A 15406-nucleotide genomic window follows, 5' to 3' on the forward strand; every position below is an offset into this window, starting at 1 on the left:
GGTCTTGAAATGATTGCTTCTTTGAGGATGTACCCTTCCAACATTTATGACAAAACAAAATACAGAGAAATTTATAGCTTATAGAAGTAGTAAGCATATATTTTCAACATTTACTTCACTAAAATCTAGATGCTCATTACGCGAATGACCTTCATCCAGCATTTATGTTTGTAGTATTTACCTTTCACACAATTTAAACAAAAAATGTGATTTGGGCCCAACTGTTTTATTGTTTTGAAGCCCATTTACTCTAGAAAATTATAATAGCTATATAACTTGTTAGTCATATAATCAATAGAAAAGGTATAAGAGTGATTTGAAATCTAGGTCAAGAAAAATTAGATCTTCAGGGAAAAACTTATCAATTTTAAATTTAGAATTTTCAAAGAAAACTAGATATTAGTCTATTAATTTAGCATTCTAGTCTTCAAGTCTACAACTCTTGTCTCTTTTTTTTGCAGTTCTTTTACTGCATTATGTGATCTTATGTACTCAACTCAGAGGCTTGGCATAAGAAAATAAATTAAAAACGTATTCTCAAAAGTTAGGTTCAGCCGGGCGGTGGTGGCGCACGCCTTTAATCCCAGCACTCGGGAGGCAGAGGCAGGCGGATCTCTGTGAGTTCGAGACCACCCTAGTCTACAAGAGCTAGTTCCAGGACAGGCTCCAAAACCACAGAGAAACCCTGTCTCGAAAAACCAAAAAAAAAAAAAAAAAAAAAAAGTTAGTTCATAAAATTTGAGAATATGCCTAAGGTTTAAAGTTACTTACATATTGATTCATTTACTTTTTCCTCTATATTATAAATTATTCCAAAATTTTTATATAATGTTTTAAGTATAATAAATATTGCTATACATAGTAATAAATATTATTCTTCACTTGACTCCATTGTCAAATATTCAAATACGTATAAAAATTCTTTAAATTTTAAGTTATTTCCAAAGAAATAGAATAGTATTTGTTGTAAAAATGCTTTCCTTAAATCTTAATTTTTAGAACTTAAATTTTAGATTCTAGAATAGCTTCAGATGTGATTACTTCATTGAAGTAATCAAAAATTATAAATTGATACACTGACAAGTATATGTGTACATCTTGCCAATTCTATGGTGACCTCTGTTAACCAATTAAGGATTTTCATTTTTTTTCTAGTATAAGGAAGTAGTCTGGTTTTGACATATGTCACCAAATGGATCTTTACAGTGATTTGTATGATCAGGCTGACTAGATCCTCCCTCAGCAATTCAAAGGTATTCTAAAACTATAGAACACATTGATGAAAATGAACTCCCTCAACAGAAGACTCCTATCTGGAAAAATATAGGAGCAGCTGTGATTTGTTTCAGGATATTTAATGCATATTGAAAATGTGGATATTTGTTCTAGGATTATGACAATAAACATGCATAGTGTAATATACCATGTTGTTATGTTATTCTTATGATAAACTATTAATATTTATATAACTTAATTAGGAGTTGCATCTTCTACCTTAAAATATGTACTCCTTTAATTTCGAATTGCAAATAGTCTAGGTATTTCAATTTTTATATTAATGAAATATTTATTTAGATCATATATTCAAAAATAATTTTAAAACTACAATTATAAAAGATAAGAATTTAATATTGTGTAGAAGGCCATGAATCTCTTCACAAGTACTGAAAGTAAGAAAAAATTATATATATTCAGTGTAGTCAAACTATGCACGCATATCACCATACAATTTCATGTTGTTGTTACGTTTTTATAAGTACAGATTATACCTGATTTATAAAACACTTCACGGTTTAAAAAAATCTTATTATTTAAACCAATGTAAAGAAGTTAGTGAGAGGATATGATGTGAAAAGGAAGCTTGAAACTAAACTTAATTTTCATCCCCAGAATCCACTCTCCTTGGGGAAAGAGAAGCCCTACTTCCACAAGTTGTCCTCTTACCTAAATACATGCTGTTGCCCATTTGGGCTGGGGGGCACACATGTACTGTCATTGCAAAAAAGAAAGAGGAAAGAAAACCAGAACACCCTACATACAAAGAATTGCTTAAAACAAATGTTTATTAATAAATATATTCATATTCATTATTATTTAAAATTATATTTATATTGAAGTTTAATGATACCTTTATTATTATATAAAATATACTTATATTAAATATTAAGGCTACTGTACATATAGTTCTTGATAATTATTACATTTAATTACATTCATCAGAGAAAAACTTTGATTTACTCATTAATCATTAAGACTATAACATCTCAGAGGAAAAGCTTCATGTTTTTCTTGATGATAAAAGATCTAGAACAAGCACACTGCAGGTAGATGCAAGCAGATCTTAGTAAGTTTGAGGTCAGCCTAGTCTTAGAATCAAGATTAAGGACAGTTGGAGTTGTTACATAGAGAAACCCTGTCTTCAAAAACAAAAATATAGATATAGATAAAGACGTATAGATGTAGATGTCGATAAATAAAAAATATAGAATAATGTGGATGATTTCAAAAATGTGTATGACTAATTTTTAAATATATATATTTTTAATATAATTACATCATATTCCCCCTTTTTCTTCCTTCACAGTCTCTCTTGTACCCCTTTACTCCCTTTCAAATTATTTTCCTCGTTATTTTTGAAATATATATGTTATATATATATATATATGTATATATATATGTGTGTGTGTGTGTATTTGTGTGTGTATATACATGAGTTGGTATGATGTCGTTTTTTAAATTTATTTTATATAATGCAAACATCATAATTTTATATATGTTCTATTGTGTTATTATAGTCTTAAATATACTGCTTTATATGATGAAAGTATTTCCATCTGAAATTTTGTTGTTGTTATTTCAAGTGTTTCATCAGAGTATTATGAAAAAACTTTTTTTACTTATTTTTCTTTTTTTAATTTTTTTTTGTTTTTATTGAGCTATACATGTTTCTCCAATCCACACCCTTCCCTCCTTCCCTTCTGCCCTCTCCCAAGACCCCAGTGCTCTTAATTTATTCAGGAGATATTGTCTTTTTCTCCTTCCTATGTAGATTCGTGTATGTCTTAAGACCCTATTTGTTGGCTAGGCAGTCTGGTATTGTGGACTGTAGGTTGTTTTTCTTTTCTTTGATGTATGTCTAGAAGCCATGTATGAGTGAGTACATACTATATTTGTCTTTCTGGATTTCGGTTACCTCACTCAATATGTTTTTTTTTTCTAGATTTATCCATTTGCATGCAAATTTCAAGCTGCCATAACTTTTTACCACTGTGTAGTACTCTATTGTGTAAATGGACCACCATTTCTTTATCCAGTATTCAGTTGAGAGGCATCTAGGTTGTATTCAAGGTTCTGACTATAACAAGTAATGCTGCTATGAACATCGCTGAGCAAATGTCCTTGTGGTGTGGTTGAGCATTTTTTGGGTACATACCAAAACATGATATTACTGAGTCTTGAAGTAGATTATTCCCAATTTTCTGAGAAATCACCATACTAATTTTCAAAGAGGCACTCCCACCAGAAATAGAGGAATGTTCCACTTATCCCACACCCTCTCCAACCTAAGCTGTCATCAATGTTTTCGATCTTGGCCAATCTGATAGGTTTAAGATGGAATCTCAGAGTTGTTTTGATTTGCATTTCTCTGTTAGCTAAGGATGTCAAGAGATTTTCCTTAAGTGTCTTTCAGCCATTTGAGATTCGGCTGTTGACAGAAGTTTCTTGGTTTGAAGAGATCACATTTATTAATTGTTACTATCAGTGTCTGTGCTACTGGTGTTATACTTAGCAAGTGATCTCCTATGCCAATGCGTTCAAGTGTACTTTCCACTTTGTCTTATATGAGGTTCAGTGTAAGTGGAGACTGCTTCTTTGCCTCCCAGATGTTCAGACCCAAATAATAACAGAAAAACTATATTAATTACAATAAGGTTTGGCCAAATCTTAGGCTTCTTATTAACTAACTCTTACAGCTTAAATTAACCCATTCATATTATTTTATATTTTACCATGAGGTTAAATATATTTAAGGTTCCGGTAAGGTTCCAGGGTGCCTGTCTCCTTCGGAAGCTATGTGGCATCTCCCTGACTCCACCTTCCTTTCTCTTCTATCTCTGCTTAGAATTTCTGTCTTGTTCTATTCTGCCATTTTATAGGCCGAGGCAGCTTCTTTATTCATTATCCAATAAAAAAAGTACATATACAGGGAGGACTTCCCAAATCAATTCAGTTTGGTTGGTTTTATGTTGAAGTTTTGATCCATTTGTACTTGAGTATTGAGCATGGCAATAGATATGGATCTATTTGCATTCTTCTACATGTTGATATCCAGTTATGCCAGAATCGTTCGTTGCATATGATTTTTTTATTCCACTTAATATTTTTAGCTTCTTTGTCAAAAATTAGGTGTTCTTAGTGTGTGAATTGATATCCGGGTCTTTGATTTGATTTCATTGGTCTTCCTGTTTGTTTTTATGCCAACATATCCTGTCTGTTTTTATGTCTATTTTTAGCCTGTTTTCATTATTGTAACTCTATAGTAGAGTTTGAAGTGAGAGCTTGTGATACTTCCAGAAGTTCCTTTGTCATACAGGCTTGCTTTGGCTATCCTGGGTTTTGTGTTTTTTTCCATATGAAGTTGACAATTGTTCTTTTGAGATCCATGGAGAATTTTGCTGGAATTTTAGTGAACATTGCATTGAATCTGAAGATTACTTTTGATACAAATTCCAATTTTACTATGTTAATTCTACCTACCCCAAAGCATGGTAGATCTTTCCATTTCTGGTATCTATCTGCCACCCCAACCTTTATAAGGAAACCTTTACATGGAATAATCTTTATTCTTTTGAGATTTAATGAAAGTTGGTCAGTTTGATTTGAGTCATACATAAATCAATTTTCACTTTTTAGGTTAGGGGAACAATGGTCTTGACTATATTATTTTAAAACACTTGGTTTCTCTTTGGCTTTTGTTTTGATATTTATTAAACTTTTTAATTATTAAAAAAAAACCAGAAGGCAGCAGTGGCACATGCCTTTAATCCAAGCACTTGGGATGTAGGTAAATTGGAAGCATGAGGACTTGAAAGAGGGTTGAAGGGGAAAGGAGAGGTAGAGAGAGGAGCAGAGAAAAATGTAGAGCATAATAAAAATTAAAAAAAAGAAAATAATCTAGAGTATGGCTGCACACAACTGGCTTCCTTAGTAATCCACACACAGAATTCTTAAATACCACTTCAAAGCAAGGGATGCCAATTCCTTTTCTGGAATCTTTCATGGAAATTGCATTAGTAATGTGTAATCTAGAAATAGAATATTGATATACATATGCAAATACAAAGGTATTGTCAGTGTATAACTCACTGTTATCCTGGGATCAAATAATTTATGAAATATCATGTTTCATATTCTTGTAATCTTTCCTAAATAAAAGGTATATTTAAGGCAAAAAACCCATCCAGAGCCCTAGAAGCAAGTCTATCTCCACACATCCCTTTCATTTTGAACTTTTAGGTTACCAAATAACAGAATTCAGATCATTAAGGACTAGACTACATTGTAATTTTACCTTAGAAGTTAAAAGCAAGTATTTTATTTCTAATTTTTCATTTCATTGTAAGAAATGCACAAATAATACTGAGGTAACATATGTATTAATTGTTTATTGTAATAATGAATGGAATTATGTTTCATTGTGTGTGTTTGCAGGTGAATCTTCCCCAATAATTCAATCAATTAATTGTATAGAGTTTTAGGATTTTATTTAAAATATCAATCTTATACTAAGTATCTTTGGGAAGAACTATTATTTTTCTTTTCTTTTTTAGCATGTGTTAACTATTAAATTGCATTATTTCTTGATGATGAAACACCTTGTAAGGGAAAATAAATGTCTTGTGATATCCCAATGCCACTAAAAAAATAGTCAACAATCTTCTTTTATTAATTCATGTGATTTTATAATAATATTGCTTTCATACTACCATTTGCTTTTATGTTTGTTTTTTACCTACTTTTACTTCCTTAATTTTATGTCTCATTTGGAACTAGCTCAGTTCTAATTAATGTAGGTTTTATGCAATTTCAATTTGCTTGTCTTTTAAGTTTTTATCTATATGTAAACATTTAAAGATATATATATATACTAAAATACAGAAGTAAATAATAGGTAAGTTTTACTGTACATTTAAAATTTTGCCAATAATAAACAAGATAACCATCCATACAGATTGTTGGAAACCTAATATATTATTACTTTAAGGTATTTATTTTAAAATTAGACTTGATTACTTGTTCTGGAACATGATGTCATAGTGTCTTTGAGAGAATATTAACTAAAATTTTAATCCTATTTTTATCTAGAATATTATTAGAATATACTTGAATCACCAACTTTAATTGTATGAAATAATGTATATATTTAGTTAAGAGGATAGTTCTAGGAAAATTTTCTTAAACAATAATAAGATCAATTTTACTGTACCACTGTCATGCTATTGTCTATTGATTTTTTTGTCAGTTATCTTTACTTTTATTACTAGAAATTGGAGACAGAATACCCTTGGTAAAACATGCTGCTTTTTGATTACTATGTTTCTAGTAGAGATTTATATAAATAAATTGGCATTGTAATCATGAACTGTATATTCCTTTCACAGTTAATGAAGTTGGAATTGTACTTATTTCTTGCAAAACACTGAGCGACTAACTAATGGTTAAAAGCACATAGCCATTTGTTAAAGACAAATTATTGCATGCTGAAAGTGCAACATATCACATAAGCTTGGTCAAATACCAGTCATGCAAACTGCAAAAGACAAAATTAATAAATTTAAATATTCTTTATATTAACATACTCTCTGTGAAATTAGGTTGAGAATAAATGGAAAATCATGTAATTTATTCTAATGTAATTTATATGTTATAGTATATAGTATTTTCAGAAGAAAAAAATATATATTGTTTAACTTTGTGCAAATCTCTTTTTAGCTTTCATTCCTGGACTAAAGAAAGGTACAGTAGAAACAAATACAAAACTTCACTAAAATACATGTTACATTTCAAAATGAATTTATTTGTGTTTTAAGAACTTTTTGAAGTGTAAAACCATTTAAAATTTAACTGCTTGCTTCAGATATTAAAAATATTGGTGGTCTAAAAGAATATTTCTTAGGTTTCTTATCTTGACTACTTGAATGAGTTTTTCCAATTTCTTTTCATCAATTTGCATGTAACAAAATTGTAGTCATATAGTCATTTAGTTGACTGAAAAGAGTTCCTTTCAAATTAACTATTGATTTGTTTATTTATTCCTCTAACCAGGTGAATATTTTCAACATTTGAATGAATAAAAATCATAGAATTTTATGTTTCAGCATTTCTTTTTTAATTTGGTCTAAAATTTTTCATGCTCTACTTATGCTTATCAAAATAGTCTCATTCACCTTTCTTGTATGTAAGGAATACTTTTATCAATATTTATGGTTAAGATTATTTGTAAAGCTCCCCTAATATAAAATAAGATAAGATAAAAACAGCCAGTATTTTTAAACATGAAATTTAAGCAATAAGTTAAAAAGTATATAATTTTAAATTTTTGTTTATAGGATTTAAAACTGTTATTGGATACTCTGAATGCCTCACATATTTTTGCTCATTTTTCATTTTATATTTGAAAATGGCTTTTCTTTTGTTTTACTGTGATCCAAAATTTTTAATTTATTTTGCTTTAAAAGCTTTAAAATTGAAATCAATATTGCATTGACATGCTAAGCAAGCAGAAACCTCATCTTGAAAAACTCAAAAGAAAAACTGTTTTCCAGAATCCTTGTTCTGGTACCTAATCTCCTTTTCTGCAGTAATGTATTCTTTCATGGATATGAAAACATGTGATAACTGGCTTTCTGTGCCTTACTTATTTTACTCAGCAATGTGCCTTCATAAACTCTTTATAGAGGTATACTGTAATGAGAATTTGAATATAAGTTATTACTGCATATATTCTGATGATAGTATTATGCCTGTCTATATGAGTACACTCAGTGTAGTCATTTAACATTAAAAAACCTACATTAATTTGTTTCCTTTGTTCTCTATCCATTTTCTTCTCTTACTTCCCTCTTTTCTCTTTGTTATTTATCCCTCCTGCCTTCTTCTCTTCATAGCCAAATCTAGCCTTGAACACAACATATACCAGATCATAATCTTAAACTTACAAGGGTGCTGAGATTACAAACAGATGTTATAACATCTGATTTATTTGGTGCTAAATACTGAAACCAAGGCTTTGAGTATACTAGACAAGAACTCAACCTATTGAGATAATTCCCCAGATTCATTTATTTCATTTTAAAGGTTGTAGTAACCACATGTCCAGAAATAAAATACTGTAATTCAAATACATAGAACTTGACACTCTTTAGTATTCATATATGCAAATATTTGTGTATGTTGTTGTACAGCAAATATTTGTCATTCTCATCACACTTTCATATGTAAGCTCCAATGAATGGATGCTTAAAAGAAATTCCACACTAACTCAGACTTGAGAAATAGATAATCATTTATTTAGGGTTAACTCACAAATTAAAAATCTCTGCTTGGACGGTGGACAGAGATCAAATCCAGCAATCCAACAATCTGAACGAATGAGCAGCCAGGGCAAAGGAAGATGTGGCAGAGGCAGGCTCTGCATTCTCAAATATAATATAAGAGGCTATGCCCCAGTAAGCTGGTAACCACAAGCTGTAAGCCTTCCTACAGCACCTCCCTTTCATTTAAATAAGAAAATTCTAAGCCTAATACAAAATTATATACAATAAGAACAAATATCCTATCCTAACTAGCTTAAGTCTTGTATAATAATAAATAGGTTGGCCAAGTCATGAGAAGAAAGTAACTACAATTATCTAGTCTTCAACCCTATTGAAGATATGAGAAGGGACATAATATTACTTGAATAAGCAGGAAGTGCAATCAAGCAACTTCTAAAATGTGTAACAAATGACAGAGACAACCTGGGGTATCACCCAAAAGTCTCATTTTCAATGTTGAAGCAACCAACTTTGACTAAGGCCTAGAAAAACTGACAGACCATTTTAAAAGACAAAAATTTCAAAGCCGTCTTACCCTGTCTTGGCAAGATTTGACAGTCCAGCTTATCCATTTCCGGATACTATGTATCTTGTCACTAGTTGAGGCATGGGCATTTCTTTGCCCAAAGGCCTGTTTCGCCAAGAAGGAAACAAGCTCCAAGTGGAGTGTCTTCTGTACTCAACATTCTTTTGGGAATAGATCGGTGCTGGCAGGAGCAATTGAGTGTCACTTCAACAGAACTCTACGTTATGAAAATGTCATTTTCTATAGCTCTTTGAAGTGGTTGAAGATTACCTCTCTATGCAGAATATAATCTGTATGTATCTAAAGAACCTGATTAGTCTAATTATAAGTATGACAAAGATAGATGACTATTGATCTATAATTCTTAATACCTCTATAACTTAAAGACTAAAACAATAAACAACTGTGCAATAAATGAGGATGACCTCCAAATGTAAACAATGTACAAGTATCTTGATCAGAGGTAGAAATGTACATTGAAATATAATAAATTCATATCAATATGTAAAATGTTTAAGCAGAGGGAGAAGCATGCATGCATACAATATTCAGTATAATTTAACTTTGTACCAATATACAAAAATCTATATCAATGTACTTGCCTATAAATAACTCACAAGTATTCACTCTATTACTCATTATTATTATTAGTGTGAGTAAGCTCATACGAATCTATTATCCCATTCAGTTTTACCCCCTTTTTTTCAAAAAGATCTCTGAGCCTATAAATTTCCCCAAACTCCAACCCTATACCAATTGTAATCAACCCCTAAATAATGTCTCTAACCCTGAGGACAAACTTTGTTAGGAGAGGGGACGTTGTCTTCTAGAATTACTTCCAGCTGTCATGGGGGAAACGTTCTTTCTATGAGATATTGTGAAATTAAAATGATGGTTAAGTTCCAAGGTTAATGTCTGGTATAATTGCAAATAGTCTCTGAGTATTTGGTGGAGGTCTGGCCAGAAAGTTGTAAAAATGTGCACCATTTCAAGCTAACCAAGTTGGAAACATCTTGTGCAGCTGGTAACCCAAAATAGGTCTTGTAGTAGAGCTATCAGCATCATTATGTCATATAAACCAGGTGGAGTTGTTGTTGTGGGGTCTCATCTTCTTCCTAGATACTTCAAAGATTACTGCAGGAAAATTCTTTGTTCATTGTGGAAAACTTAAGCATTATTTATATAGACATACACTGACATATATATTCAATGAAAGGTACAACAAAGACAAAAATAAATATGAAGAAAAGTAAAATTTTTTCTTAATTCTTTTTTTTTTCTGTTCCATATCATGGCTCCTGAAATGAGACAGAAACTCTGGAATTTTCTTTTAACAGAATGCTTGGAATTAAAGAAGGACAGAGCCTTGTCCAACTCCAAAACCAGCTCTATATATTCATAAATATAAATACATACATACATATATATATATTTGTATATATATGGTCACTACATTAGTTTTTCATCCTTCTAAAAGACTAACAGTTATCCTTTGTGTTTGGGTTTGGTACCCACTGTGTTAATGTTATTCAAGGAAGAATAAATAAATAAACAACAACCTTAAAAGTCCTTATTCTTTTGAGATTATTACTTCCCTAGACTACCAAGACTCATGACCTGAGGCTATTCCTTAGAACGTCTATTGTTGAAAGAGAGAACTGACTCTTACAAAATATACTCTTACCTTCATAGATGCAACATGGACAAATGAACATTTACGCACATGTGCATACTCACCCTAGCATGTATCCACCCACAAAATAAAAAAAAAAATAACAAAATTTAAAAATTCATCTATTTGACCATTTTATATTACTTTATTTTTAGTTGAAAATATTTTATACACTGTATTCTCTTCATAGTTTATTCTCCCTTGTCTCCTCCAATATCATCACTAACTCTTCAGCCATTCAACTCCTTGTTACTTTTCTCCCTTTTTTAGAAAATAAACAGGCCAACAAACAAATCATAATAAAACAAAACCAACCAACCCACCAACCGATATATTGTTTTATTTAATACTTATTTAGCAACTTTTGTCTGCCAGATACTTTATAATGTACTTTGTATGGTTCTGAAAACATAGATACAACTGTTTTGGAAATGTGTTACAATAGGTCATAAGCACTAAGAAAGAATAAAATATAAGCTATACCATAGACAATCTCAAAAACTGTTTTCTTAAAATATTTGTTACAGTTACTGATTGTTTTAGCATAGAAACAAGTAATTTAATATATCTCTGCCTCTACCACTTAAGTAGCAGTCTTATTGCTCAAACATGATTCTACTTCATCATATCTTGTGTTCAATTCTATTGCACCTTTTCCAAATAGACAATTAATGCAGACACATTAAAAACTTACATAGCATACAGTGGAACTTTATAACATCAACACTTTCTAGATTTTATATAATTTTATTCATTTTGAAATTATGATATACTTAATTTTATGTGCCATCACATAAAAATAAGCACTATCTTTGAACATATGTAAACAAATGCACTTCTCAAAAACATTTGAAGTCACATTTTATCAGTTTTCATAGCTTCAGGGAAAAACAGACTATGTTAATTTTACTGTTCCCAATTTACATTCTTCTCTAAATTCATATGCTAAGTATTTATGCTAATTTTCAGTCAAAGTTAGAAGAATGTTGTAGAGGACTACACTACTATACAACTATATAGGATAAGTGGGTATGAAGTTGGGACATATTATGAACTTAAAGTAGCTTTATACCTGTTTTAACATAATGAAAATTGCTGCAACAAGTTTCTTGCAGAAAATTCAACAATAAATATATGAAAGGAAGAAGTACTGGAAAAGCTCCTCATAAAAGATAACTAAAAGTTCTGTTATTCCTAACATTGAAATTTTCAATTAATGGTATTAGTTTTTTTTTTTTTTAATTTCCATGTTAGTATATATATTTAATTTTACTTTTCATTGAGAGTTAAGACCACAACAACTGGTCATGTTAATAAAGAACAATGTTATAAACACATTCCTTTGAATACCACATCATATCTATATTAAGTTAATTATATTTACATCATCAAAATTGACCTTTTATTATAGTTTTGTTTTTGTTTTTGTTTTGTTTTTTATTTTTGTTTTTCGAGACAGGGTTTCTCTGTGATTTTGGAGCCTGTCCTGGAACTAGCTCTTGTAGACCAGGCTGGTCTTGAACTCACAGAGATCCGCCTGCCTCTGCCTCCCAAGTGCTGGGATTAAAGGCGTGCGCCACCACCACCCGGCTCTTTTATTATAGTTATGTTTAGAATCACTTCTAGATTTTTTTCTAATGTGCATAATTATTTTCTATAATCTCCATAATGTGTGTGCAGCACAGTTTGTCTCTCCATCTAATTGTAATTTAGTACTCATTTATCAACGTTTACACATCTCATTCCTATTCCCATACTCATTGAAATCACCATTCTACACTACTTTTATAAAGGTTTTTGTAGGTTCTGCATATGTGTGAGACCTTTTATCTCATATTTTTGAACTGTAATTATTTACATCTTTAACCTTGCTATTTTTCTTGTGACAAAATTTCTTTATTTTTTTTTCTGTGAAAAGAATTTAATAGTCCTTTCAAAAATATAAAGAACCTATCCAAAAAGTAGAGGCAACTTGAGAATATTTTCTTCCAAATCTATTGGATTCTAAACACTTCTTTTTCTTCTTTTTGGTTGTTGTTGGTTTTTTATTTATTTATTTATTAAAGATTTCTGCCTCCTCCCCGCCACTGCCTTCCATTTCCCTCCCCCTCCCCCAATCAAGTCCCCCTCCCTCATCAGCCCTAAGAGTAGTCAGGGTTCACTGCCCTGTGGGAAGTCCAAGGACCTCCAACCTCCTTCCAGGTCTAGTAAGGTGAGCATCCAAACTGCCTAGGCTCCCACAAAGCCAGTACGTGCAGTAGGATCAAAACCCAGTGCCATTGTTCTTGACTTGTCAGCAGTCCTCAGTGTCCTCTATGTTCAGTGAGTCCGGTTTTATCCCATACTTTTTCAGACCCAGGCCAGCTGCCCTTGGTGAGCTCCCAATAGATCGGCCCCACTGTCTCAGTGGGTGGGTGCACCCCTCGTGGTCCTGACTTCCTTGCTCATGTTCTCCCTCCTTCTGCTCCTCATTAGGACCTTGGGAGCTCAGTCCGGTGCTCCAGTGTGGGTCTCTGTCTCTATCTCCATCCGTCGCTAGATGAAGGTTCCCAATGATGGCTCTCCTGGTCAGAATCTTGGAATTTTGAAATATGTTTTTTTTTTTTTCCCCATCAATACAGCAAAACTAAGAAACATGAGCATTGCTCCATTAAAAGTGATACTGAATGACTTTTTAGGACATGTATTGATTTAGCATCATTTATTTTTTGTGGATATTGCTCTAACAAAAACATTCAATCCAGAGGCTTTGCCTAGCTTTATAAAATATGATTTTGTCAGTAAAAGTAAATGTTAATTTTATAGCAAGTAGAATTCCTCAATACCAGTTTGACCAAAATAAAAATTAATTTATTACTTTCATTAAACAAAGTGTTAACTTCCCCATATATGTGAAATTTGAAAAAGCCTAAATTATTTACTTTCTATGTTAAGTATGTTATGGAAGTGAGAAGGATCACCAATATTATATAAAAATCATTATACTTTACATATCAAGCCTTATACATTTAGTCATATTTTATTTGCAGGCTTCTACATTGTGGACAGATTAATGAAAATATTTGTATATGAATATACTAAGTAATAAGCAGAGCACTTCAGAGTCATTTTATTTATCTATCTAAGATTTTCATTGTAATAAAGACTCATAGTTGCTAAAAATAATGAACAATGAAGATACAATGCAAAAGTTATAAATTTTTTTTTGACAAATCCCACATTAAAAATGTCTATATGACTGACCATTGAATTTTGGGGGAATAAAACATACTAATTTTGCTCCATGCTCTACATATAATATGACATATAATTGTACATAAAGAATTGTTTCATGATACTGATAGCACTACTACAAGATCTGTTTTGGGGACCAGCTGCACAAGACAGTTCCAATTTGGTTAGCTGAAATGATGTACATCTTTTACAACATTCTGGGCAGACTTCCACAAAATACTCAGAGAGTGTTTGCAATTTTAGCAGACATTAATCCTGGAATTGGTTGACTTATAAAATACTGACACAATATTGATATTGAGCATTCCCTGTAGGAGGACAGTCTACCAGTGCCTCCTAGTAGGCTGAGAATTATTATAAGTAGGCACTGTGAAGGCAAACTTTTCTTTATCTTTTTCTTGTAAAGGTATGGTGAAGTAACAATCCTTTAAATCAATAACTATGAAAGGCCTTTGGTATCAGAGAGGGAAGAGGAATTCCAGATTGTAGAGGGCCCGTAGGTTGGATAGCCTTGTTGATCGCTCTAAGATCTGTCACCATTCTCCATTTTCCAGATTTTATCTTAACAACAAATACAGGAGAATTCCAAGCGCAGGTAGATTCTTCTATATGTTGAGCATCTAATTGCTCTTGTACCAGCTGTTCTAAAGCCTGCAACTTTTCCTCAGCAAAAGGCCATTGCTTGACCCATATTGGCTTCTCAGTCAACCATTTTAAAGGCAGAACTATTGGTACACCTAAAGAGTATCAATTGCTTTGTGTTCTTGCATAGCCTGATGGCCAGTTTTTCTTGTCTGTAACATCTTCTAATATTTTCCTCAGAAATATAAGTTGTAGGGGCTTCAGGAATATAAATCTGGGTATTCCATTGCTGTAATAGGTCATGACCCCATAAATTCACTTCAATATTGGCTATATATGGCCTTAGTTTTCCTATTTGCCCTTCTAGCCCTATGCATTCAACCCATCTCATGTTTTGTTTTACTCAAGATAGGGTTCCAATTTCCATGAACTGAACATCTACCTCCTGAAGAGGCCAATTCAGATGGCAAGATTCTGTAGTAATGATACATCCGTACCCATGTCTAATAAGCCTTCAATAAAAATGCCATTTATACACACCCTTAGCTTTGGTCTTTGTTTATTTATAGAAGTCTGTCAGAATATGTGTTTCCTCTATTCCACCAGATTTCTTGACTCATTCCCCACATTAATTTCATCATTCAGACTGTTATTGCTTTTCACAGCAGGCATTGGTTTTCTAATTTTCCTGATGTGACATGTTCTCCACAGTAACTGACCATATTCATCATGGGGGCCTGCAAGAGGCCCCCCCATGGTGTTTCCCAATGGCATTGGGTTCCTTTGTTTATTTCT

The 15406-nt window shown here is 31.9% G+C and overlaps 1 protein-coding gene across 11 annotated transcripts in view; it reads left to right on the forward strand.

Annotated features, from left to right (window-relative positions):
* Pcdh11x (protocadherin 11 X-linked) overlaps nt 1-15406 on the forward strand; it is a 596387-nt gene that overhangs the window by 532486 nt on the left and 48495 nt on the right. For 5 of the 11 annotated variants that reach the window (XM_057760420.1, XM_057760424.1, XM_057760421.1 and 2 more), the window contains one exon: nt 6994-7017. The exons of the other annotated variants lie outside the window; for them this stretch is intronic. In XM_057760420.1, coding sequence (XP_057616403.1) covers nt 6994-7017 — 24 coding nt within the window. The remainder of the gene's footprint in view (nt 1-6993; nt 7018-15406) is intronic. 11 annotated transcript variants of the gene reach the window in all.

Source organism: Chionomys nivalis, chromosome X (assembly GCF_950005125.1).
Source record: "Chionomys nivalis chromosome X, mChiNiv1.1, whole genome shotgun sequence".
Lineage (NCBI taxonomy): Eukaryota > Metazoa > Chordata > Mammalia > Rodentia > Cricetidae > Chionomys > Chionomys nivalis.